General features: G+C 49.9%; 1 protein-coding gene across 1 annotated transcript in view; it reads right to left on the bottom strand.

Moving 5' to 3' along the window:
* Positions 1-23940, bottom strand: part of TUB (TUB bipartite transcription factor) — an 88554-nt gene extending 64614 nt beyond the window's left edge. The window contains exon 1 of the mRNA XM_047823426.1: positions 23873-23940. Coding sequence (XP_047679382.1) covers positions 23873-23928 — 56 coding nt within the window. The 5' untranslated portion in view covers positions 23929-23940. The remainder of the gene's footprint in view (positions 1-23872) is intronic.
* Between the last annotated feature and the right edge of the window lie 1032 nt (positions 23941-24972).

Below are 24972 nucleotides of genomic sequence, written 5' to 3'. Positions count from 1 at the left end.
CCCCTTGACTTCCATGCAGTGAGGCTGGCTCCCTGGCCTGCAGTGTAGAGAAAGAGCCTTGAGTAGGGGGCCTGAGTTCTAGTCCTGACTCTGCCATGAACTTGCAGTGTGACCCTGCCCTGAGGCCTCCGTTTGCTGGAAAACAAGGGACTGGCTGTGGGATCTCAAAGCTTCTTGCAGCCTTGACGGTCTATGGGTTGTGGGTGCAGGAAGGAGACGCTCATCAGCTCACAGCGCTCAAGATGCATGAGCTGCAGAAAACAAATGAGCTGAAGTCTTCAAGCTTCATGAGAGTCATACTGTATAGTCCTCCCCCTAGGGTTCACTCCTTGTATCCTCCTCTTCCTCCTTCCTGAGAGCCTCTGAATTAAGCTCAAGGGATACATACCACCACCTCCATGCCTCCCATCTTCCTCTTCATGAGATTTTCTTTAAGCTAAAAACTCTACCTGGTTTGAAGCTCTGTGTTGAAAAGGAGAACATAAGAGGCCAGCCACGGGGCCATACCAGAGACCACTGGCTCTCTACCCTCTTAGGGCACCATCATCACAAACCCCATCAGAAACCCAGGACCAACATCCATGAGAACTCCAGATGCTACCATATTTGTCTGGCCTGGTCCCTGGGAGGCAGGCAGATTCCTCGGGTCCCAGGGATCCTCAGCACCCCGTGCTGACACTGGTGAGGGGATCCCATCATGTTGCCTATCTGCACCCAGCACTGAGCCCCCTCTTTCACAAGGCAGCTATTTCTGCCCATCGTTTGGACCAACAGTATGTCCCAGGGCTCCTGTCATGAGTGAAGAACAAATGCAGTCCTGTCAAGAGTCTTGGAAAAGACCCATTTCGTGACTGTAGAAGACAGGCCTGGGATGTCAGCCTGGTGCAGGTAGCATGAGGGTCTGGGGATGTGGACAGTGGGAAGGAATTCCCTCAGTGGTCCTGGGCCACACCTTGAGGACACCTCCTCTCTGGGAAAGGCCTGGCTGAGAGTCCCAGGATAGGCTGGGGAGCTGGGCCCTCCAGGCAGCTGGCTAGAGTCAGGGCAAAAAGACCCCAGAAGAATCTAAGAGGAACAAACCAAGGCCACAACAGCCATAGTGAGTGCAGCCTTTGGAGGGGTCACCCCTCCCCAGGACCCCATTTCACACACACACACTCAGTACATATGGGGTCCATAGCCCCTGAGCTGCTCATGTCCTTCCCACCACCTCCCTGCAGTCTCCCGTGAATGGCCCATTCCAAGCCAGCGCTCCCTCCTCCCCTGCCAGCTCACCTAGCGATCTCCCTTCCTTCCTTCCAGTACTTCCTCCTGGTTGTTCTCCTGGGGGGGGAAAAGAAGGGGTGACCCCACGCCCTGTTGCCTCAACTTCATCATTCCTGCCCCTTGCCTGGCCAGACCAGGTCTTTCAGGCCTCTTTCAGGGCCTTGGTCTTGGCCACTTCAGATGGGGACTCAACGGGATCAGGGTGGAAGAGCTCTGGGACAGCAAGCAGGCAGCCCAGAATGGGGGCGGTAATGAGACCTGGGATGAAACAGGGGGCCAGGTGCAGACCAGGAGGAGAAGCCCACCAAAAGAGGCAGAGAGCCGGAGTGTGGAGCTGCCAAGGGCAGAGGCCTCACCCCCATGGCGGAGGAAGCCCCTCTGATCTGGGGCAGGTGGAGGAGCAGAGCCTCCCTGTTCACCTGCCTAGCGCCTGAGGCTTTGGGAGGGCTGTGGGGGCCGGCGTGGTGATGGGGAAGGGAAGGTCTTGGAACTGCAAAGGGGTGAGGTCGGTGAGGGTAGGTGGGTGGGGTGGACCCGGGGGTGGGGTCCACGGGCTAAAGGCAGGGGTGTTGAGCGCTTACCGATCTCTTCGGTGGCCCCGTTTCAGGGGCCCAGGTTTCCTGTGTTGCTTTGAATGCTGAGATCCCATGGGCCGGGGAGTGCCTCCTGGGAACAAAATCCCTGTCTCGGCAAAAGAGTGCAAACCCAGAAAGAAAGGAGAGGGTCCTTCCCTCCATGGCAGCCAGACGATGGGGTGAGTCTGGAGGCTGGGGCTGCTTCAGGCGGCACACAAAGACCTGGAGCCTGTTGCAGTTCCTTATAGTACTCGGCTCCGAACTGAAGCTCGTGCCGGTGTCTCCCCTCATCACTGTGGCAACAGTCACACTAACAACCACCGTCACTGATTCACTAGGACACAGAAACCCTCTCTGCTGGTCTCAGTGTCCCTTGCAAGCCCTTCAGGACCAGACTGACTCCCCAAGGCCTCCATGGCCCTGCCACTCAGGGACACCCAACTGCTCGTTTCCATGGCAACACAGAGACCAAGTGTGCCTGCCTCTGTGGTTGCTATAGCAACCCCAGCAGAGCCAGGTGCACTGAGGACAAAGTCCCCATCTGGAGGAACCACAGCCGGAAAACACATCCACTGCTGCTCCCCGTGGCCTGCCCTGTGTTGGTACCAGTCTCTGTGCTGGCGGTCTCCCACCTTGTGTCTTTGAGGGACTCGTGGGGGATCTAGGATTTCCTTGTCTGTGTCCTCGGCCTCTTGTCTTCTCACTCCACCTAAAGGGCACGGGAGTGATCTTCCCCCTCACAGGGCCTCACCTCCCACAACACTTCTATCAAGAACATACACTGCCTGCATTGTGGGCCCACCCCTCTTCCAAACTCCAGAACCCTCCCTCCACCTGCTCTCTGGACACATCTCCCCAGATGTCCTACAGCAGCTCACACTGAGGTATGTAGCTTAGGACTTCCTGTGAGTCCGAGCACTTATCTTCTCCATTCTGTCTCCGTGAGTGACACGTCTGGTCCCCAAGGTGCCAGCATAGCTTCCAGCTCTTCCTGTCCACTTTCCCCTGCCAAGGCCGGCAGGCGATCATCCAGCCCTTTGCTGCCGGCTGGCAAGCCTCTCTCAACTCCACCCCCTTCCTTAGGTCCACATCCTCAGCAGGGTGTCCCTGTCACCTGGATCTTGGCATCAGGATGGTGTCTGCCTCCAACTTGCTCCTCTCATAAGGGCCCTCCTCCACTGGAGTCAGAGTGAGCATTCTCAATGCAAATCTGATCATGTCTCCCGACCCTGCTTGAACCCTCCAGAAGTTCCCCACTGACTCAGGACAGAAGCTAAGCCGATGTACTCTGCCAAGTCCTGCCAACCCCTCCAGTGTCCCCGCGGTCAGGTGCCTACTGGAACTCCCGGATCATGTCACCTCTGCCTCTCTCCCCCCTACTCCCACTCCACCTCTTCCCCTTTCTTGCCTAACCCTGGCCAAGTTCTTGCGAAAACGACACCCAGACTTTCAATGAGTGCCTAGATCAACAATCAGAAATCTTTGGGATGTAATTTCAAATATCTGAAGGGCAATGATGTCTAGATGAAAAACCGCACATTGCTGACCCCACTCGGACTAGATCTGAAGACCTCAGCCCCTAGCTGTGCCAAGCAGACAGACAAAGACTCATAGAGACACCGTAAGTAGCTGTGGAGGAGAGACAGATCTCATGGCCTCCAGAAGGCAAGAGAATCACAGACCATCAGCTGAGGAGGGCACCTCAACCGCTCCCCTTCATGTCACAGATGGGCGAATCGGGCTCAGGGGAAGGAAGTGTCCGAGCCACGTCTCCCAACTCTCGGCCTGCGGTTCTCTCCACTTTGACACGTGCCACAAAGCTCCAAAGCCAGCATGGGGCCATCAGCACAAAGGGTTCGTGCACAGATGTGTTGCAGGCAGCAGTTTCCAGGTAGGGGAGCATATGTGGGTGCCCACCTGGAACTAGAGACCTCATCCCTCCATCTCTTATAACTTGTCTTTCAGATGTCTTCTGCCCTACTGTGGGCAGAATGGAACTTTCCAGTCAGAGTCAAAGGGCATCTTAAACCAATGTTCAGGTCAGCACTTTCTCAAACACTAGGTCCTCCCCCACTCCCCCACCCCTTCCCCCCCACCCCCATTTGACTGCCTGCCCAAGTTCTCCGGTTTATACACTTGTCCATACGTTAAATCAGGGAACATGGAACAGGAAAAAGCTGTATCCACTGTAAGAGAAGCCAGCTTCCTCATTTCCAGGGTGATGGGGATTGGGGTGGAGTGGGGCAGCTTCAGGACACCCTGGGAGAGGTCACAGTCAAGGTCACAGTCAAGGTCACAGCCAGGGGCAGGAAGCCTTTTGGAAGCAAAGTGGATCGACTGGTGATTATGAAACTTCCAGGATCAGTGCGCTCACTCCTAGAGTGGTCCCTCCTTCTCGGCGACTGGCAATTTCTTCTTCACTTCAAGCCCAAATACACTTCCCTTTGGTTCCAGTTCTGACCCCAGGGCCCCACCGAATGTGACTTTTCAGTCTGTCTGTCCTGGAGCTTTGCAGCTCAAAGCACTTTTACATGTTAGCTCTTAATGGTGAGCACAACCCTCTAGGGAGGGCACTGTCATCGGTATATCACAGAAGAGGAAACTAAGGCCCAGAGCAGGCACTGGATGGCAGACTGCCAGTCTGGGTGGTGGAGAGTGTGCTGACTCTGTGGGGCTGTGGAGAGAGCTCATGGAGCAGAGGACCAAGGGCAGGGGTACTTCTGACACATTACCTCCAAGACCCTCAGTGACAGCAACTGGACACTGAGTGGCCCGGCTCCCTAGGCCTGGACCTTGACGTGACAACACCCCAAGTCCCGGATACGATTTGGCATCCTGGGCACCTCTTCCACATTGATTTTCCTGAAATGTCTGTTTAGCCCTTCGACAAGCCGAGCACAGCCTGGGGGAAGGGACAGGGGAGGGCGGCATCCTCTGGTGCAGGTGCGCCTCAGCTCACGTCCAGCTCAGCAAAACAGAAGCCCTTCCGGGAATTAGACCTGTCCTCTGCAGGAGGCTGGTCAGCCAGCACCCCTGGTTACTTCAGCGCTTCCTCTGCCTCCCCATCACAAACAGATCATCGCAGCCTTCCTTTAGTGACCTGCTGTCCTCTCCCTGGGAGGGATTCGGAAACATGTGACATTCTCCATCCCTATACACGGGCAGCAGTGTGTTAGCTGCCTTTGAGATTCGTGCGTCAGGGACTCTGTCAGGCATGCCTGCGCTTATCCAGCCCTGGCTGGACCCGATCTGGGACAGAAGCAAGACCTGCACGTTCTGTCTGCCCATTAATGCAGCAGTTACCATGGCAACCTGCGGCCTCTCAGAGGGATCTGAAGGCTGAAGCAAGTCCAGAGGGATGCAGTGGAGGAAGGGCACCAGGAAGGCCAGCTTCTGGTGGGGGTCCCAGCTCAGAGAGAAGCTGAAATGGAGGGAGCAGGGGTTAGCACCCAATTAATAGTGAGGGGGAGTTGAATGAGGAGCCAAATTTAAGGAGGTACCAAAACTCAGTGATCAAGATAACATTTAAGTCAACTTGAATGTAAAAATACTCTTGATAAGCAAAACATCGAAATTTTAAACAAAGACAGGTTCTGTGGGACTGGAATTAGAGTGAGGCAAGTGAGGCCAAATCTTGCAATCAAGGGTTGGATCCTCTATTAAAGTTTTGATTTTGTTCATTAGGGATGTTTTTGCATTGGTTTTGATTTTTAAAAAGGATTGCATTGAAGGGGTGCCTAGGTGGCTCTGTCGGTTAAGCATCAGACTTTGGCTCAGGTCATGATCTCATGCTTCATGGGTTCAAGCCCCGCGTCGGGCTCCCTGCAGTCAGCACAGAGCCCACTTCAGATTCTCTGCCCCCCTCTCTCTGCACCTGCACTGCTCATGCACACACACACTCTCTCTCTCTCTCTCTCTCTCTCTCTCTCTCTCTCAAAAATAAATAAACATGTAAAAAAGTATTGCATTGAAATATTAGTTACATCAATTACTGAGCTTTTTGGTGGTTCCTTAAATTTCGTATCTGAGGTAAATGCCCCGATTGCCTCATCCTAGTCTCAGGCCTGAAGGGGAGGACAGATGGAATCGGGGGCAAGAGGGACCCTCATGCAGTTGAAAATACATCATATGACAAGGAGCCAGGACACATGAGTTCCTGTCTGCAAACTGCAGGGATTCCTCTCAGTTCTGACAGAACCAGATTCAGATTTCACAAGACTCTGCAACACAAAGATTGCTGTTGAGCAGCACAGATTCCCAGTGTGCACACGGGCCCCTACATATCGGGGTGATGGTGACTCAGAAGGTGGCTCCCATCTCCTGCCCTTCCTCAGTCTGGCTGCTTAGGAGAGAGGAGGGGAGAAGAAGAGAGGGGAAGAGGGAACAGAGGGGGCGGGCAGGGAAGAGGCTGGCAGTTCTGCACGGTGGGGAGCAGGAAAGGCAGATTAGCTGTAATTGCCTGAAGCTGAGAGAGGCTGTTGATAAATGTTACTAATAATCAACCTTCAGATCTGACACCCAGCTCAGGCTGGGATTACTGTTTTGAATGGAAATCGAACCCAAACCAGTAATTACCCCAGTGAACGATGCCAGTCTTACTGTGGAGCCTGTTCCAGGCAGGGAAATGGCACCTGCATGTCAGTGTCAGTCCATCAGGGAGAGGATTCTGCAAGGGGCCCCTTCCCAGGGTCACACCCAAGAGCACAGGCTGGCCTGGCCTCCACTGACTCAGTGGGACAGTTTCCACCCTTCTTCCTAGGAACTACAGTGGGTGAGGGACGCTCAACAATCACCCATAGTCTCTAGGCAGAGTCCAGACCTCAGACCTCACTCACACTGTCCGTCTGTCCTTGGGCTGGGTGGAGGTCCCTTGCTGACATCATCCCTGGCTATCAGAAGCAGTTGCTCGGGGAGGGGCTGGCTCTCTTCCCCAAAACAGATGCAGCCCTCCAAACCTCCATCGGGACCCTAGGACGACCACACAGCTGCTCCCTGTTACACCAGGAGGCTCCTGAAGGGCATGAGCTGAGGCCAGGCGAGAGGGCAGGACCACCATAGGTTCTAGAGTCCTTCCCAGCCCCTGTCTCTGTTCTTGACGTGCGTGTGCCTGCTCCCAGTGCCAGACAAGGCCAGGTATGCCTGGACATTCTCCCCAGAAACAAGCAGCATCCTACAGCCCTAGCCTGTGTCCCTCGGCACCTCCTCCTCTCTAGAGGCCCCCTAGAATGCTGGCACCAGCAGAACCAGGCCAGAGGGGAAAGGCTACTCCTGTGTCTGAACCAGCTCCCCTCCCAGGGTCTACATGTGCCTGGGTACCTCCCCCCCACACACCCCCAGCTTCCCAGCAGATAGGACAGCTGGATACTAAAAAAGCACTCACTAGATGAACTGCAGCAGGGAGCAGTGATGGCAACACTCTGCCCTGCTCACATCACTCACCACCAAACACCCTCTCTGCTGTGACAAAGAGAATAAGACAATCCCTGCCTCCAGGGAGCCCTGTGGGGGAGGAGGATAAGTAGGCAGATAATGACAGATCGTTAGGACTGCAGGTTATTATCCCTAATGATCCCTTCTGACTCTTAGGTAAAAATGACCCAAAGTACAGAGTCTGGAGGTATCGATGAGCTGCCTCAGTGGACAGACAGAGCTGGTCAGGCCTGGTGCGATTCAGAATGTGGAGGACCACAGCCTTTCAGGCTGTAATTAGACTGGGCAAGTGTCAGAACACTCAGCCCTCCTCAGCTGGAGCTGGTACCTCGAGGGTGCCACCTAGTGATGGCACAGCAGAAATGCAGCTGTCTTCAGGCCCTGGGGTTTGTTTCCCTCTGCTCCTCTCCTTCCCCTCAACTCAGCTGTGCAGGAACTCAGGAAAAGGATTCAGTTTTGTTCACAAAGGCTTGAGGCTTGGCTTAAAGAGGGCACAATGGGTCCCAGGGTCTGGAAGCTACAGGACAGCAGGCAGGGGAGGGGCCCTGCATCCGGAGCTCCCTGGCTCCCTCCAGAGCATCCTGGTGCCCTATAATTATCTGTTCACACAGCACTGTCTCCCCACCGTTCCACTGGGACCTCAGCTGTCACCTGCTCCTGGCCCACAGGGAGAGGTGACAGGAAGCCCCTACCAAGAACTGGTCTGCTCAGCCTCTCAGGTGCCAGACTTAGTGGTCCCAGGAAAACTGTGCTCACCATCAGCTAACCCGCCTTGCTCCTGTGACCTAGGAAGGGGCTCACTTTCAGTCTGGGGTCAGGCAAGGATGCCGCAGGGGCTCCACCCTCAGCTCTCAGATATCCTATTGGATTTGGGAATACCTGCTGCCCCCAGTTATTTTCCTTTCTTGCCAGAGAAAGTGATAGTGACAAGATGTGAGGTAGCAGTCCCCAAAGTCCGTGTTCCCAGGTGTGGAGAGCACTCAGCCTGGGCCAGCCCTCAGTGTGGGGCATGCAGAGGGAGGCAGGCAGGAACCAGCTCAGGGAGAGGGTGAAAAGAAGCAAGGACTGGAGAATATCTGAGGGGTGGAAGGGTGGGCAAACATTTTCTTAAAGGGCCAGACGGTATATATTCTAGCCTTGCAAACTGAGCTGTACTCCACTCTGAGTTGTAGTGCGAAAACAGCCAAAGACAGCATGTAAACAAATAGGCAGGCCTGTGTTCCGTTAAACTATGTACAGAAACAGGCTGCTAATCTAATTCAACCTCACCGCCCACCAGAATGGCTGCCCAGGCCCAACCACCCAAGGCCACAGCCCAGTGACTGCCCACTGGTGCCAGATGCTCAAGGACCACCAGCCCACTTGACCACCGCTGCCTCGCAGGGCCAGGCTGGGTGTGGTGTCACAAGGGGTAAGGTGTGGGGGCTGGAGTAGAAGAGGTCAAGGTGGTGAGAAGCATGGCCAGCCGGGACCCCCAGACCTCAGTCCTGCCCTCTCCCTTTCCCAGCATGCACTCAGGGCTCCCGACACTCACCTGCAGCGGGAGGCTCTGCCCAGTCGCCGCTACTCCCCTTCCTTCCCCTAGGGGATCTCTGTCCGTCTAGCTGATGCCCCTCCAGCCCGTTCCTGAGCAGGAAACCCCCAAATCCGGGAGGGGGGATGGGACTTAACTGCCCCAAGGACAGGTCACTAGACAGATGACACCCTGGAGAGGGCGACGTGGCCCGAGGGGGGAGGAGGTGTAACCCGGCCCTGGGATCCAGGGGCCTAGGAGAGGCCAGGCTGGAACCGACGCCCCTGTCCGGAGAGGCCGGGCCAGCAGGCCCCAACCCCGTCCCGGAACAGTCTACCCCAGCTGGCGCCGGCCTCCCCACCCCAGCTGTAGTCCCCCCACAGGTGGCGCCGTCACGAGAAGATCGCCAGTCGCAGGCCGGGGCTGGTCCCTGGGCTCTCCAGTTACACTAAAAGTGAGACCGAGGAAGATGGTATCGAGGCCCTGCGAAGGCGGCGTGGGCTCATCCAACATTGATGCGGCCCCGGATTGCCTCAGGAGCCCCTCGTGGCAGAGGCGGGGATCCTGCTCCCAGCTCCTCTGGGGCGAGCCAGGAGGGTAGGGCAGGGTCTTCTGCCCGCACAGCTCATCATGCAGGGTCACACAGACAGCTGTCAGCTCCGAGATCTAACTGGCCCCTCCTACTCTCCAGAGGTGCTTCTGCAGCCCTCCACCCCTGAAGAAACTGCCCAGGCAGGGTGGGGCAGGCTCATGACCCTGACCACGCCTATCTCGCACTGGGAGAAGGGCAGTGTACCTGTCCTCCCCACCCCCACTTCCAAGGTGCAGGGGAAGAAGACAGAGAGAGCAAGCCAGTCTCTCCGTCCCGCCTCTCGCAGTCACTTCTCTCCAGTGCACCTGCTTTCATTCAAATACCTGCCACTCACACACATCCACATAGCCACTCTTGTTGGCACATGTGCGCCTCCCTCAAAGGTGCACAAGCTCAGTGCTGCATACACACCCCGGCACAACACGTTCACACCCCACATACACAATTACTGGTGCACACGCTCAGCTGCATGAAAAACACACTCGCAGAAGCCCTCTCCCAGAGGACCCCAAACCATCACTGAATCTGCTCTCTGACATTTGGTGATGGGGAGAAGGGAATGCCACCCAGACTCTCCCACCCAGGGCAAACCAGACTGTGGAGGGAGGGGCAGGTGCAAGGACAGTGCCCTCCTGGTGCACTGTGGAATTCCTGGCCCGATTAGTTGTTCTGCAGTGCTGGAGAGGGCACAGAGGCAAAGCCAGGTTGGGATTAAATCTTTGCTGAGGAATGTGACCTTGTAAGAAGATAATACTGGGTCCCTCTTACCCTGATGCAGGCCCTGCCTGATTCCAAAGGTTCTTAGATGCTAGGCCCTCATCTGCCTGGCCTGAACTCTGGGCCCTTCATTCCGATGCTAGGTTCCAATCAGCCGGCACAGCTCTCTAGCATTGTTCACGTGCAGAAATCTGCCTCCTCTGGCAACAGCACAGGCAAGCTATTCCCTAACGCCTGCTAACTTCCCCACAGCCTGGCCTGGCACTCATCAACAGACCCTCCCCACCCACACACTTACACACAACCCTAGGATTTGCTCTGTCAATCTTCAGATTAGAGGAGACCAAAACATATGCCCAAAATATCAGAGTGAGGCTGATTGGGAACACACACCTGACCTAGGAGATCTAACTTCTCCAACTGCAGCACAGCCCACACTGCTCGGGATGGAGAAAAAAGGTGTGCGTCTCTCCCAAGCACATGCTGGGTAAGAATGCCCCAGATGAGAGCCAGGCTCGGCATTTATCTATCAGGGCTCAGGATATTTCAGAACGAAGGAGTCAGATATCAGTGGGTTCCTGTGAGCCCCTGCTTAGCAACTGTCCTCCACACTGTGCCCCTCTCTCCACCTTTGGTCACAGAAATGATGTCGCTGCTCCAGGGTCTTTCTACCTCTGTTTAAAAGCATCCTGTCATCCTACCTGGGAAGCCACACTGCCTGATGACTTCAAACCTCAGTGTGGACAAGTCCCAAAAGACTTGAGAAATCTTTGTCTCACCTCCATGACTTGCTCTTCTCTCTAATCCTTATCACCCTGAGCCCCAACCACGCCAACTGCATGGGAGATAGACCACCCCCCACATTCCACTCTCCCCCAGAACTATTGCTTCACTGACCCTAGACCACCACTCTCATTTGCCCTACCCAGCACAGTCATTTTGGTCCTACACTGCTATTAAATCTGCCAAAAGGATAGTTATATTCCAAAAGTTCTGGAACAAAGCAGGACCTCCAACCACCTGGCTTTGGTGTCCACCCCAGCACTCCCCGCCCCTGCACCCTGGAAGCTGGCACTGCCTTGGCCAGGACCTCCAATCGCAGCCTGCCCTATTCGCATCCCTGCACCTTGGCCTTTCCAATCACAGAACACATAGAAGGCCCTGGGTCACGCACTCACAGAATACCAGAACTATAAGAGTGCTCAGTCAACCAGTCCAGCCTCTTCAACTTCAGAGGAAACAGGCCCAGAGAGGCAAGTGACTTGCCCAGAGCCAGAATGGGAATTAATGGAGTAGCCAGAATGAGATCCTCGATTCCTAACTCCCTGCACAGTGCTTTTCCCAACATCTTACCCTGCTTCATAAAACTCAGTGTACAGACAGTAAAAGCATCACCACTTTGTCTCAGAAGAAGCTGCTTGTGAACTTACATGCCACAGTGGTCAGTCTGGCTGTGCCCAAGCCTGATCTTCCCTGCTACTGCCCTGCTCTCCCAGCCTCTCTGGTGGTTCTGACCCACCAGCAGTAGGGACTGGAGTTAGTTGGCTCATCCCTATGGTTCCCTCTGTGTAGTCTCTCAACAGCTGTGGCCTGAGTCCAAGTGCTAAGGGAAGGGGCTGTTTCAGTGTCCTGATCTGCTTGTGAATTCTCCACTGGGGCTAAATGCTTGGCCCGCTTGAGGAAGCTAGACCTTGTCACCCACACTTCAGGCACTGGCTAAGGTCCCCACCCCCCAAGTTCTCATCTGACTTCGCTTTTCATCCCTAGCCCGGAGGTCCTGCAACTATGCCCCTCTCACCCAACTGGTCCCAACTGGTCTTCGTCAGCCATGCCTCTTCAGTCCCTGGACCGCTTCCCTAGGTACCTCGGCCTCCTTCCCTTACCTGCCCTTACACTCTCCTCACACAGCTCCACCTTGGGGCAGAGCCTGCCTGGGCCATGGCACCTATCCCTGTATCTAGGAATGGCCTAACTTTCAGATTCAAATGGACAGGAAAATGCCGATATTAGTAGAGGAATCTTGTTCTGTGCTGGCTCGTAATAACAGCAGCCAGCACAGAAATAGCACTCACCATGTGACAGGCACTGTCCCGGGCACTCTACATTTATCAAGCCTTACAAACATCAAGTCATTTACTCCCTACAACGGTAGGTACTATTTCCTCTAATACTATTACTTCCATTTTAGTGATGAGGAAATGGAGACTCATGGCAGTTAAGTAGCTTTCCCAAGGTCACACATACATTGCGCAAGTGATTTGAATACTGTGAAGAAACAACTTTCTGGAACGTTAGGGGACAGAAGCCAGAGCCATTGTTCGGGAACGTCCAGACACTGACTTGCTTCCCCTTCCGCCTCAGCCTCGCCCTGGCCAAAAGTAGGTGGCTCTGCTGACACCAAGCTGCTGGCTCTAAAGAACCAGGAGAGCCTCGACATTTTTTTCTCGTGGCAAGAGAGTCTACCTTTTGAAAACAGAATATATTTTGTTAGGGTCAAGTACTCTCAGAATGATGAAGTAAGTCTTAAGTACAAAGGGCTACTTTTACAATAAGGATTTGGGTACTCTCTCAACTTGGCAGAAACCTGCCTGTGCACAGAATGTCGGCCAGCACTGCACGCCCTGGGTGGGAACCAAGGGGCCAAAAGAAAATCGCAGCAAGATGTGCTGTGGAGACTCCTGGCCGGTATGGTCCCTGGTCACCAATAAGCTCTGGGCCAGTTAAATTAGGAACTTCATTTTACCTAATCCTATAGTGGGTATGTGTGTGGTCTGTTTCTAATCCACAGCCTACCTGAAAGGGTATACAAACATCATCTCATTCAAGTCTCACCATGACCCTTCGCTAGAAGAAAATCATCACCCCCATTTTACAGACAGGGAAATTGAGACTAAAGGACATTAAGTAACTTGCTACTTGACACACTTCTAAACTGTTTAGACTTTGCTTCTTTTATGTCTACAAGTGGCACATAGGATTTTTATAATCAACCAAAACAATAAAGATTTCCCATACTGTGCTACATGTACACAGCTAATAAGAGGTGGGGCTGGGATTTGAACCAGGTCTGACTAATAACAAAGCCTGAGCTCTTTCTACTGCCCCCTCTGTGCCATCTTGGCGACCTAGTCTCTTGGGAGTCACAGCCCTCCCTAGACATGTTTAATACAGGTCATGTCTTGCTTCCTTGCCCGTCTCTCCTATTCAAAACTTATTACAAAGCTGCAATTAATCAAACAGTGAGGTGCTGGTATAAGGATAGATGCACAGACCAATAGAGTAGAATTGCAAGTCCAGAAATAAATCCATACATCTATGGACAATTGAATCTTGACAAGAGTGTTAAGTCCATTCAATAGTCTCTTCAACAAATGGCAATGAGACAGCTGGATACTGGATTTCTACATGCCAAGGAATAGAGTTGGACCCACATCTCACACAAAAATGAATTTAAAATGGATCAAAGACCTAAATATATACCTTAAAATCACTTAGGAGAAAACAGTGGTAAATCGTTGGATTTGGCAATGAATGTGTAAATACTACATCAAAAGTATAAACAAAAGAAAAAATAGAGGGGAATCTGGTGGCTCAGTCGGTTAAGTGTCTGACTCCTGATTTCAGCTCAGGTCGTGATCTCAAGGTTTGTGAGTTCAAGCCTTGCATCTGTCAGGCTCTCCGCTAATGGCATGGAGCCTGCTTGAGATTCTCTGTCTCCCTCTCTTTCTGCCCCTCCCCTGCTCTCTCTCTCAAAAGTAAATAAACATTTTAAAAAAAGAAAGAAAAAAATAGATAAATTGGACTTCCTCCAAATTAGAAACTTGTGCTTAAAGGGCATTACCAAGAAAGTGAACCTTTGTTCACTGTTGGTGGGACTGTAAATTGGTACAACAACTATGGAAAATGGTATAGGTTTCTTAAAAAGTAAAAACAGAACTACCATATGATCTAGCAATCTCACTTCAGGGCATACTTCCAAAGCAAATGAAATCTGGACCTCAAAGGGATATTTCCATGTTCACTGCAGCATTATTCACACCAAGATATGGAAACAACTTAAATGTCCATCAACAGAGGAATGGATAAAGAAAATGCAATATATATATATATATATATATATATATATATATATGGCTGAAATATTATTCAGCCTTAAGAAATAAGGAAATTGCTATGTAGGACAACATGGATGAACCTGGAGGACACTGTGCTAAGTGAAATATGCCAGACACCGAAAGACAAATACTGCATGATATCACTTTATGTGGAATCTTAAACTATTCAAAGTCATAGGAGTGAAGAGTAGAATGGTGGTTTCTAGGGGCTGGGCAGATGGAGAAAATGGGAAGATGTTGGTCGGAGGGTACAAAGTTTTGGTTATCTTAGACGGATGAGTTCTGGAGATCAGAGGTACAGCATGGGGACTATAGTTAACAATACTATTTGTATCCTTGAAATTTGCTATGAGGATACATCTTAAGTTTTCTCATCACTCACACACACACACACACACACACACACACACACACACACACACATGCGCGCGCACACAAAGGAAAGAAAGAAAGAAAATTGTAACTGTGATGTGATAGGTATGCTCATGAACTTGATTGTGGCATAATTTCACAATGTATATGTGTATCAAAACATCAAGTAGTACTCTTTAAATATATATATTTATAGAGTCTATATTTACATGTACATGTGTGTGTATATGCTTACATATATACAAAATTCCTATGTGTTAATTATACCTCAATGAAGCTGAAAAAAAAGCCACCAAGAAATACCAACCAAAAGAAAGACATGCATTCAAATGTCCAGTGTTAATAATAACCAAAACTGGGAAACATCTCAAGCATGCATCGTAGTGGAACGGGTGAATTGTGGTAAATCCATACAGAACTCTACATAGCAGTGAGAATGAACTAACTGCAACTTGATGCAGAAACACAGATGACTCCACTGTTAAACTCAAGAAGGAAGACACAGGGGCACCTGGGTGGCTCAGTCAGTTTAGTGTCCGACTTTGACTCAGGTCAGGATCTCACAGTCATGGGTTTGAGCCTTGCATCAGGCTCTGTGCTGACAGCTTGGAGCCTGGATCCTGCTTCAGATTCTGTGTCTGCCTCCCTCTCTGCCCCTCCCCAACTGACTCTCTCTCTCTCTCTCTCTCTCTCTCTCTCTCTCTCTCTCTCTCACCCTCTCTCTCAAAAATAAATAAACATTAAAAACAATTTTTTTAAAAGAAGGAAGACACAAAAGAATACACCTGGTACTCTTAAATTAAGTTAAAAATCAGCAAAACTAACCTCTCCAATTTGAAGTCAGCCTAACGGAAGTCAGGATGATGGTAACCCTCGAGTTAGAGGGCAGAGATAGGACGGTTTCTGATTATAAGAGTGTATTCACTTTGTGAAAATTCACCAAATTCTTCACTTATGACTTGTGTGCTTTTTCATATGAGGTCATACACTTCAATGAAGAGTTTATTTAAAAACAAACAAAAAAATGGGGGCAAAGGACTTGAACAGACATTTATCCAAAGAAGATATACAAATGGCCAATAAGCACATGAATAGTCATTAGGGACATATGAATCAAAACCACAGTAAGAAACCATTTCACACATCCTAGGATGGTTTAAAACCAGAAAATAACAGGTGTTGGCGAGGATGTGGAGAAATGGGAAACTCATGTGTTGCTGCTGGGAATATAAAATGGTGCAGTTGCTGTGAAAAACAGTTGGGTGGTTCCTCAAAAAACTAAACGTGGACTTAGTATCTGATCCAGCCATCTCACTCCTACAATCCACGTAAAAGAATTGAAAACAGGGACTGGAACAGATGCTTGTATGCCAGTGTTCACTGTAGCACTTTCACTATGGCCAAAAGGTGAAAACAACCCAAGTGTCCATCAACAGAGTAATGGAGAAAGAAAATGCGGTATGTGCATGTAATATATTATTCAGTCCAAAAAGGAATGACGTATTCATATATGCTACAACATGGATAGACCTTGAAAACATCACGGGAAGTGAAATGGCTAGACACAAAAGGCAAAATATTGTATGATTCCACTTATAGGCATATATCTAGAATAGGCAACTTCATAAAGATGGAAAGGAAATTATAGGTTACCAGGGGCTGGGGAGAGGGGTCAATGAAGAGTTATTTCTTTTTTTTTTTTTTTTTTTTAATTTTTTTTTTTTCAACGTTTATTTATTTTTGGGACAGAGAGAGACAGAGCATGAACAGGGGAGGGGCAGAGAGAGAGAGGGAGACACAGAATCGAAAACAGGCTCCAGGCTCTGAGCCATCAGCCCAGAACCCGACGCGGGGCTCGAACCCACGGACCGCGAGATCGTGACCTGGCTGAAGTCGGACGCTCAACCGACTGCGCCACCCAGGCGCCCCAAGAGTTATTTCTTGATAAGTACAAAGTTTTTGTTTGGAGTGATGAAAAAGTTTTGGAAATAGTGGTGATGGTTACACAACATTCTGAATGTACACTTAGCAATTAGTAACATGGCCAATTTTATGTTATATATATTATTACAACGATACAAACTGTATTGCTATACATTGACAATTAATTATTGGAAACTGAATTTAAAGATATACCATTTACAATATCATTGAAAAGTATGCAATACTCTAGGATAGATCTTATGAAAAAGGTGAAAGACTTATATTCAGAAAACTACAAAATATGCTTGAGAGAAATGAAAGATGATCTAAATAAACACAAAGATACATTATGTTTATAGGCTGGAAAGCCCACCATTACCAAGAGTCAACTTTCCCCAGATTGATCTATAGATTCAACACAATCCCAGTCAAAATCCCAGCAGACTTTTGTCTTTTTTGGTTTTTGCAGAACTTGAAAATCTCATTATAAAAGGACTGTGAAATTAACAAGGACCCAGAAGAGACAAACAGCTTTGAAGAAGACCATCCTGGTTTCTCCAGTGCTTGGATGAAACAGCCTCTCCCAGGCATTTCTTTTGTCTTGTTTTGGCTCCACACTCACCCAGAAACCTTTGGATTTTACTTGCCAAGTAGCTTGATTCTGGCTTGGGAATGGGCCCTGTGCAGGGCCGCCAACATTGCAATAACTACAAAGAGATCTTCACAATTCTAGGTTAATAAGTGGGTCTCTGGATTTGAAAAGAAGAAGGAGGAGGAGGAGGAGAACAGCAACAACATCAAAGTTGAGGATCCTAAGCTACCTGATTTCAAGACTCTTTGCAAAGCTATAGTCACCCAGATAGTGTGGTGTTGGCATTGAGAAAGGCAAATAGATCAGTGGAGCAGAATAGAGAGTATAGAAATAAATACAACGACAATTCAGTTTTGATAAAGGTGCAAAAAAAGCAAAGTCCTTTCAACAAATGGTGCTGGAACAATTAGATAACTTTTTTTTTTTAATTTTTTTTTTCAACGTTTATTTATTTTTGGGACAGAGAGAGACAGAGCATGAACGGGCGAGGGGCAGAGAGAGTGGGAGACACAGAATCGGAAACAGGCTCCAGGCTCTGAGCCATCAGCCCAGAGCCTGACGCGGGGCTCGAACTCACGGAGTGCGAGATCGTGACCTGGCTGAAGTCGGACGCTTAACCGACTGCGCCACCCAGGCGCCCCATAGATAACTTTTTTTTTAAGTGAACCTCATTCTACATACAAAAGTTAATTCAACTGAAGCACAGACCTAAAATATTAAGCCTAAATTAGAAAATTCCTAGGAGAAAACCTTTTTCACCTGGAGTTAGGCCATGATTTCTTAGATGAGACACAAGAAGCACAATCCATAAAAGAATAAACTGTTAAATTAGACTGCACCAAATGTAAAATTCTGCTCTTCAAAATACATGAGACTGAAAAGAAAGCCACAGACTTATAGAAAATATTTGCAGGTCACATAGCCAATAAAGGACATGGATCCAGAATAAGCAAAGAATTCTCAAAACTCAATAATAAGGATGCATATAACCCAGTAACAATTGGGGAAAAGACTTTAACAGATACTTCCCCCCCAAAAGATACATAGATGGCAAATAAGCACATGAAATGATGCTCAATATCATTAATCATGGAGGACATGCAAATAGACTCACAATGACACATGATTACATACCTATTAGAATGGCCAAAATTTAAAAGACAGAACATACGAAGTTGTCCCACAGATGTGGAGGAATTGGAACTCTCATACACTGCTCATGGGACTGTAAAGTGGTACAACCACTTTGGAAAAGTGGCAGTTTTTTTAAAAAGTTAAATGCATACTTACCAAGAAAACACATGTGCCTACCATGTGATCCAGCCATCCCACTCATAGATATTTACCCAAAAGAAATAAAAACATATGCCCATACAAAGACTTGTACATAAACAATCACAAAAGTTATATTTGTAATAGCCAAAAACTGGAAACCACCCAAGTGTCTACCAACAGAGGAATGGCTAAACAGACTGTGGTATCTCCATATAATGGAGTACTATCAGCAATAAAAAGAAATGAATGACTGAGTCATGCAACAACATGGAGAAATAGCAAAATAACTATGGATGCATGAAAGAAGCCAGACCCCCCCCCCCAAAAAAAACCCCAAAAAACAAAAAAAGAATACACACTGAATGATTTCAATTATATAAAATTCTAGGATATGCAAACAAATCAGATCAGTGGTTCCCTGAGGATAGGAGGAGGGTAGGGTTTGACGGAGGAGCAGGAAGGAAGTATTATAAAGGGAAACAAGGATACACTGGCCTCTTTGCTGTTCTGAAATACACTAGGCACACTTCTACCTTAGAACCTTTACACTTGCTGTTCCCTTCTATAGAACATTCTTCCCCATTCACTCCCTTGTTTTTTACCTGTCTTTGCTGAAATATCACCTTATCAGAAAGAGTTTCCCCAACCAGATAATATAATACAACATATTCACCTCCACCCCAACTTCCATGTAGTGAGATTCTCTTCCTTTTGCTCAGCTCTATTTTTCTTCTTTGCACTTAGCATATTAGGTAAATCACTTAGCACTGACATATTATATACATGTTTTTGTCCGGGTCTATCTCCCCACACTAGACAGTAAGAGTTGTGGGACCAGGGAATTTGTTTTGTTCACGGCTCTGTCTCCAACATCTATAATATTGCCTGGCATTTAGGAGGTGCTCAGAAAATACAAATTGAGTGAATGGACCACGTTCAAAGGCAGGTATCATTATTATCATCTTTCTGTATGCAGAAGTTAAGTTGCTTGTCTAAAGTCACACAACCAATTATTGAGGGAGCTGGGCTTCAAAGTCAGGTCACTGTGACTCCAAAATCCAAGTTCCAAGCAAGTGGTGTACACTGTCTCAGAGTCTGGGGGGCCAGATTCAAAACAAAGAGATCACCATGAAACAATGCAGTTAGAGCCTCTGAGCGTGAGAATACACATCAATCCACTCCTTCTAGAGGATAATCTGGCAACAGTCACCCAAATCTGAAACTAGCAATCCCTCTTCAAGAAGTTCATTCTAATCAAATAACCAGATATGAGGAAAAAATGTTATGTATATAAGGTTGTCTACTGTGGAATTATTTATAACAAGAGATTTTGAGATGACAAAAAAGTCTCCCAAAGGGTGTGACTGAGGTGGCGTGGCAGTAATGTGGAATCAAGAAGTTACAGAAGATTGAGCCCCATGTGAACAGTTCTCAAAGGAGCAGGAGGCAATATCATTTGCTTAGGGCCTGGGGGTGTGGAGTAAGGGTCAAGTAAGAGGGGCCCTGAGTGTGATGCAGAACTGCTGTGGGGGATGGGAGCGATGCTAAGCCAGAGAAGGGAAAGACTGCTGATGGCACAGCTCAAGATGAAGCCCCAGAAAATGGCGACGATCATCACGGTCCTGCAGTTTTTGTGGCAGTGCTCTGATGTCCCGGATAAGAGAGGGGGTGGGGATCCTAACGCTGGCCCACACGGGGCTGGAGTTGTGGCAAGCATATGCAAGGAAACAGAAAGTGATGGTAGTAAGTGGTTCAGATAATCTGCCAGGTGGTCCATGATAGGAAAGGAAGAAGAGAGGCCAGGAAAAGGCTGGCAGGAGAAAAAGCAGACATGAAAGCACTAGATAACTCGATAATGTGGTAGGAAGAATATATGAGGGAGACGCATGAGGCCAGAGATTGGGATAGTAGTGTGTATGATATCAGGGGTGAGGTGATCCCAGGAGCCAACATGTAGGAATGTATTCTGTGAATTGCTGAAGAGAAGTTTCTAGAATGGGAAGGTCCAGAAATTGTGAGTGAAGAGGGCTAGTTGGTAATTTACATAAACCCTGAAATCTTTGGGATAATGACTAGAGCTTGAATGGAGGCAAGATGGTTAACCAAGTGCCAAGCTCTTGAGAACACAGGGACTTGATGAGATGTACTCCAGGCCACTCATCTTTCATAGTCAGTTCATTTTATCTTCATAACAATCAGTGATATACATAAGAATAGACAGAATGGTTACCCTTGGAGAGTTCAAAATCACTGTCAGAGTTTTGAGGAGTTCATTGGCTAGAGGGATGCTGGATAGAGAATACAGAGTTACCAGTGAAGGATCTGGCTTTGAACCCATTGAGTTAGGGGTGTTGGTGGAATATCTACAGAATACCCACATGGAGATGTTTACAAGCCTTTACAGAGGCATGGTTAGGGCTCGACAAAAAGAGTGGAGTTGAAGATATTGATTTCTGTGTTAAAAGCACTGAGGTGATAACTGGGACCAGGGTGTAGCCTGAGAATAGAATGGAACACAGCAGAACGGGAGAGAGGGGAGCTTTGGCATGTGCTCACGTTGGGACAGTGGGGACCAAGAGGAGTGAGCAATTAAAGAAATGCAAGCCTCATATTGTGGTAGATTGCAAAAATGGCCATGAATTCTTTGCAGCTCCTCCCTTCAAGAGGTGAAACTTATTCCTCTATCCTGAACGTGCGCTGACATTTTGACTCACTTTGACCAATACAGTGTGACAGGGTGATGTGCACGTCCTAAACCTAGGCCTCAAGAGACCTCGTACCTTCTGCTTTCTCACTGGGAAACTTCTACCAGCATGTGAACAAACCTGAGCGAGCCTGCTGGAAGACGAGAAAGGATTTCTCTCTTTTTGGGGAGAGAAGCTTCAGATGTGTTAGCTTTCACAGCTGAGGCACCACACACATGAGTAAGCACGGCCAAGAGAAGCCAAGCCTAGGCCAGACCACAAACACTGCCCAACCGAGCCCAGCCCAGATTCGTGACACACAGAATCTTGAGTTAACTAGAACAATTATTATTTTAGGCCATTAAACTTAAGAGTAATTTGTTACACAGCAATAGATGACTGATACATACATGACCTGAAAAGCAAAGAGGGGAACAGATTAAAAAGAACACGCTATATAATGCAGAGAGGCCAACTCCTGGGGGGGTGTGAAGGAGAGTTCAAATGTTCAGAGATGTGGTGGGGGCAGAAGTCAAAGAACAGAGTCAGAAAGTGTGAACTGTTAACAGTGGTTTGCTTCTAGGGGTTAGGGGTGGGGACGGGGACAGCACAATCACAGAATTTCACTTTTAAAATGGGGACTACATATATGTGTAGCTTATGTAGTGTTTTTAAAAGTTTACTAAGGACTGTGCAATTTTAAAATAATTCAGTCCTTATGTTTTAAAGACTAAGCACTAACTGGAAAATGGAGGTGAGTGATATAGACCAATGGTTCCAGAGTAAAAGCCAAACCAGCTGTATCCGAAACACTGACTCTTGAGTTCCACATCTGGAGATTCTGATTCAGTTAGTTTGGATACGGACCAGGGAAGCTATTTTCTTCCCATGGCTCTGCAGGTGTTGAGATGGTGGGGTGAGAAGAAAAAGGTTCTGAGGGTAGAACCCCAGGAAAGGTCTTTATTTAGGGGTCTAAAAAGGAGAACACTGCTTTTCAAACTAAGCATCTATGGAAGACAGGGTTCTCAGAGACATTTACAATATTTATTAATACAACAGTGATAGATACCACTTATTACTATGTTCCCATCTAATTCTTATATTACTTCCCATTTCACAGAAGAAAAAACTGAAGCCCAGAAAGGGAAAGTGACTTGTTACAAGTGAGCTAGGTGGAATCTGGATTTGAACCCAGGCTGTCTGATTCCAGTGTCTCGCTGTTGTTTGTTTTTACAGGAAAAAAGTCTAGTTACTATATAGAATTGTCTCAATTTAAAAATTCCCTCCTATACACGTATTAGGTCCTTGGCATATGTTGCCACTTCTTTCTACTAGGATCTAGACTGGGAGCTCCTCTGGGGGAAGGAATTATGTCTTGTTATCTCCTTATCTCCAGGGCCCCACACACAGTTTGCAGTCAATACATGTTTGCAGAATAAGCAAATGCATGTGTGGTTTGGGATCTGAAGGCAAGCTCCGAGGGTTTGTTATTTTAAGTTGAATACTCCAATCATTTTAGAGTTCCTCTCCATAGGAAACACTATTTTTAAAAAGGGCACATTCGCTGCAGTTGTGAGCTGGACAGCGAGCAGACAGCTAGGACTGTGCAATGCAGGGTTGGTGAGGAAACAGAATCAACCAATTTAGACATGTTCTCCCAAAGAAGGCGATGAAAGCAGAGAGGTGGACCAGTTGCACCCCTCTTGAGGGAGGCGTCACAAACTTGAATAGGTTTACAGGCTGAGAGATCACCAGTTAAGAATGGAAAAAGATGGAATCAATTGGAGGGCGAGTTAAAGGGGTCCTAGGGGGACCCTGTTCTCTGAATCTCCGAAGGTAGGGGTGTCAAAGATGCAGGAAGGCTTTTAGCAGTGAAGGGAAGGAGAGCACAGGAAGCAGGACTTCAGGGAGAAGAGAGCAGCCCAGTTAATGAAGTTTCTCTTCCAGCCCTCCCCAATTAGGACCATGGATCAGAAAATGTAACTCCAGAGATCCTCATGGGGTTGTGAACTTTAACAACAACAACAACAATCTACTATCTACTATCGTCATGGTTTCGTTTTTAAAAGAGTGGGGACATTTCACACACCAAAAATAGGCAGAAAGGACAAAAATCTCAGAATGAGTCTCCGCTTGATGACCGACTCATTCTGTTGTCCTCATTTTTCTCATTTCACCTGGAAGGATGATTCCTCCCGGCAGGACGGGTGCGTGGGGAGCGCGACTCCCGGCCGCCCACGCCCGCAGCCTCTCCCGGTGCCCGCGGGGCGGGCGGGGCGCCTGGCAACACTGCGGGCGCCCCGACAGCCCGCCCCGGGCCGCCCTTCCGCTCCGCCCAGCCCGTGGCGACCCGCAGGTCCCCGGCAGCAAGCTGGGGCGCTCCGGCCGGCCGGCAGTCCTCACCCACCGCCCCGGGGCCCCTCCTCGCCCCACCGCGCGGCGCCGCCCGCCCCGGGGCCCCTCCACGCTCCCTCGTGCGGTTGCGGTTGCGGCGCGGGTGGACACCGCAGGGCAGCCGGGCTGGGATGGGGGCGGGGTGCGAGGTGGGGAGGCAGCTCGTCGGACCCGGTGCCCTCCTCCGCCGGCTCTGCCCCGCAGGTATGAGGACACCCTCGCTCCGCTCCGGCTTCGCATATCCGCCGCTCCCGGCACCGACGAGCCGGACGCTCGAGGGTCCGGGTGCAGCTGGGGGTCTGAGCGCTGGCGGCCGCGCTCCCCGGGAACTCTGCTCCTCCCGCCCGGGTGGGCGCAGGGGAGGGCGCCCACGCAGGGCCACGCGGAGAGCCCGGCGAGCCCATCCTGCAGGCGGCCGCCCTACCTGTCGTAGCTCCAGCGGCTGTAGGACAGGGTCCGGTGGCTGCTGACTCCCTCCATCGCCACCTCCGGGCTCGGCTCCGGCTCCGCCGCGGCAGCAGCGGCTGCGTTGGGCTCGCCTTTCGCTCGCTGCGGGCCCGGCCGGGGCGCGGGCGGAGGACTGTACCATTCGCCCCCCCTCCGGGGGGGGTGACCCCCCCCTCCGGCTCTGCCAATGGCTGGGACGCGCGGGCTGCGGGGACCCGGGCCCGCGGGGCCCCCTCCCCCGCGCTCCAGTCCCGCGGGGGCGCGGCTGCTGCAGCCCGCACCACTTATTTATTTATTTCCGATGTGTGCTCCGTGTCGCCATGGCAACCGCTCCATCTTTTCCGGCGTCACTGGGGCACCGCTGCTTTCAAACCTTCCCGGGACTAGGATTGCTAAGAGGCTGTCTCCTCTCCTGCTCACCGTACTCAGGCCCCTTCTGCAGAGCCGCCCCCTCCTTCCTGGCGTGGAGTGTCATCCATTGACTCCTGTCAACCTTCCGCTTCGATTGACCTCCTTCTCAGGAATGGAAATCCCCATCCCCCGAATTTTGAGGACTCCCGCCATCTCCCAGCCCCTTTCCCCCTACTAAGTCTTTTAATTACCGGAGTCCCCCTCGCTTAAAAGTGGTGACACTCAGCCCCCTCCTTACCCGAAGGAAAACCCACTTCTTCCTCCCTCTTCCCCCACTGGATTCCCTTGGCCCCGCTATTCAACATACAGTCGCCCCCTTGGGTTCCGAGGACCGGGCTCTGTAAACACACCCATTTCTAGGCCATGTCTGTTTATTTTCCTTGTGCTTTCCCTTCATCACTACTAAAAATTCTTTGGAAAAAAATCCAGCCTTGTTGGCTCAACTAGCGGAGAGTGTCTTCTTCATCTACACCTGGCAGAAAAAGGCCCAGGGAGGGCTATGGGGAGAGGGGCGCAGACGTGGAGAGGAAAGACTGCCCCCTCCTTCTCTTCCCTTCCCCCACCCTGGCTGCCGGCTGCGGGGATTTACAGGTATAATCTTCTTGCAGAGGTCACGGAAGCCTAAGAAGGACCTTTCAGTGCAGCTGTTGTGACAGCAATAACGTG

The sequence above is a fragment of the Prionailurus viverrinus genome, chromosome D1, assembly GCF_022837055.1.
Source record: "Prionailurus viverrinus isolate Anna chromosome D1, UM_Priviv_1.0, whole genome shotgun sequence".
NCBI classification, from domain to species: domain Eukaryota; kingdom Metazoa; phylum Chordata; class Mammalia; order Carnivora; family Felidae; genus Prionailurus; species Prionailurus viverrinus.
This window is presented reverse-complemented; position numbering and strand designations above follow the sequence as displayed.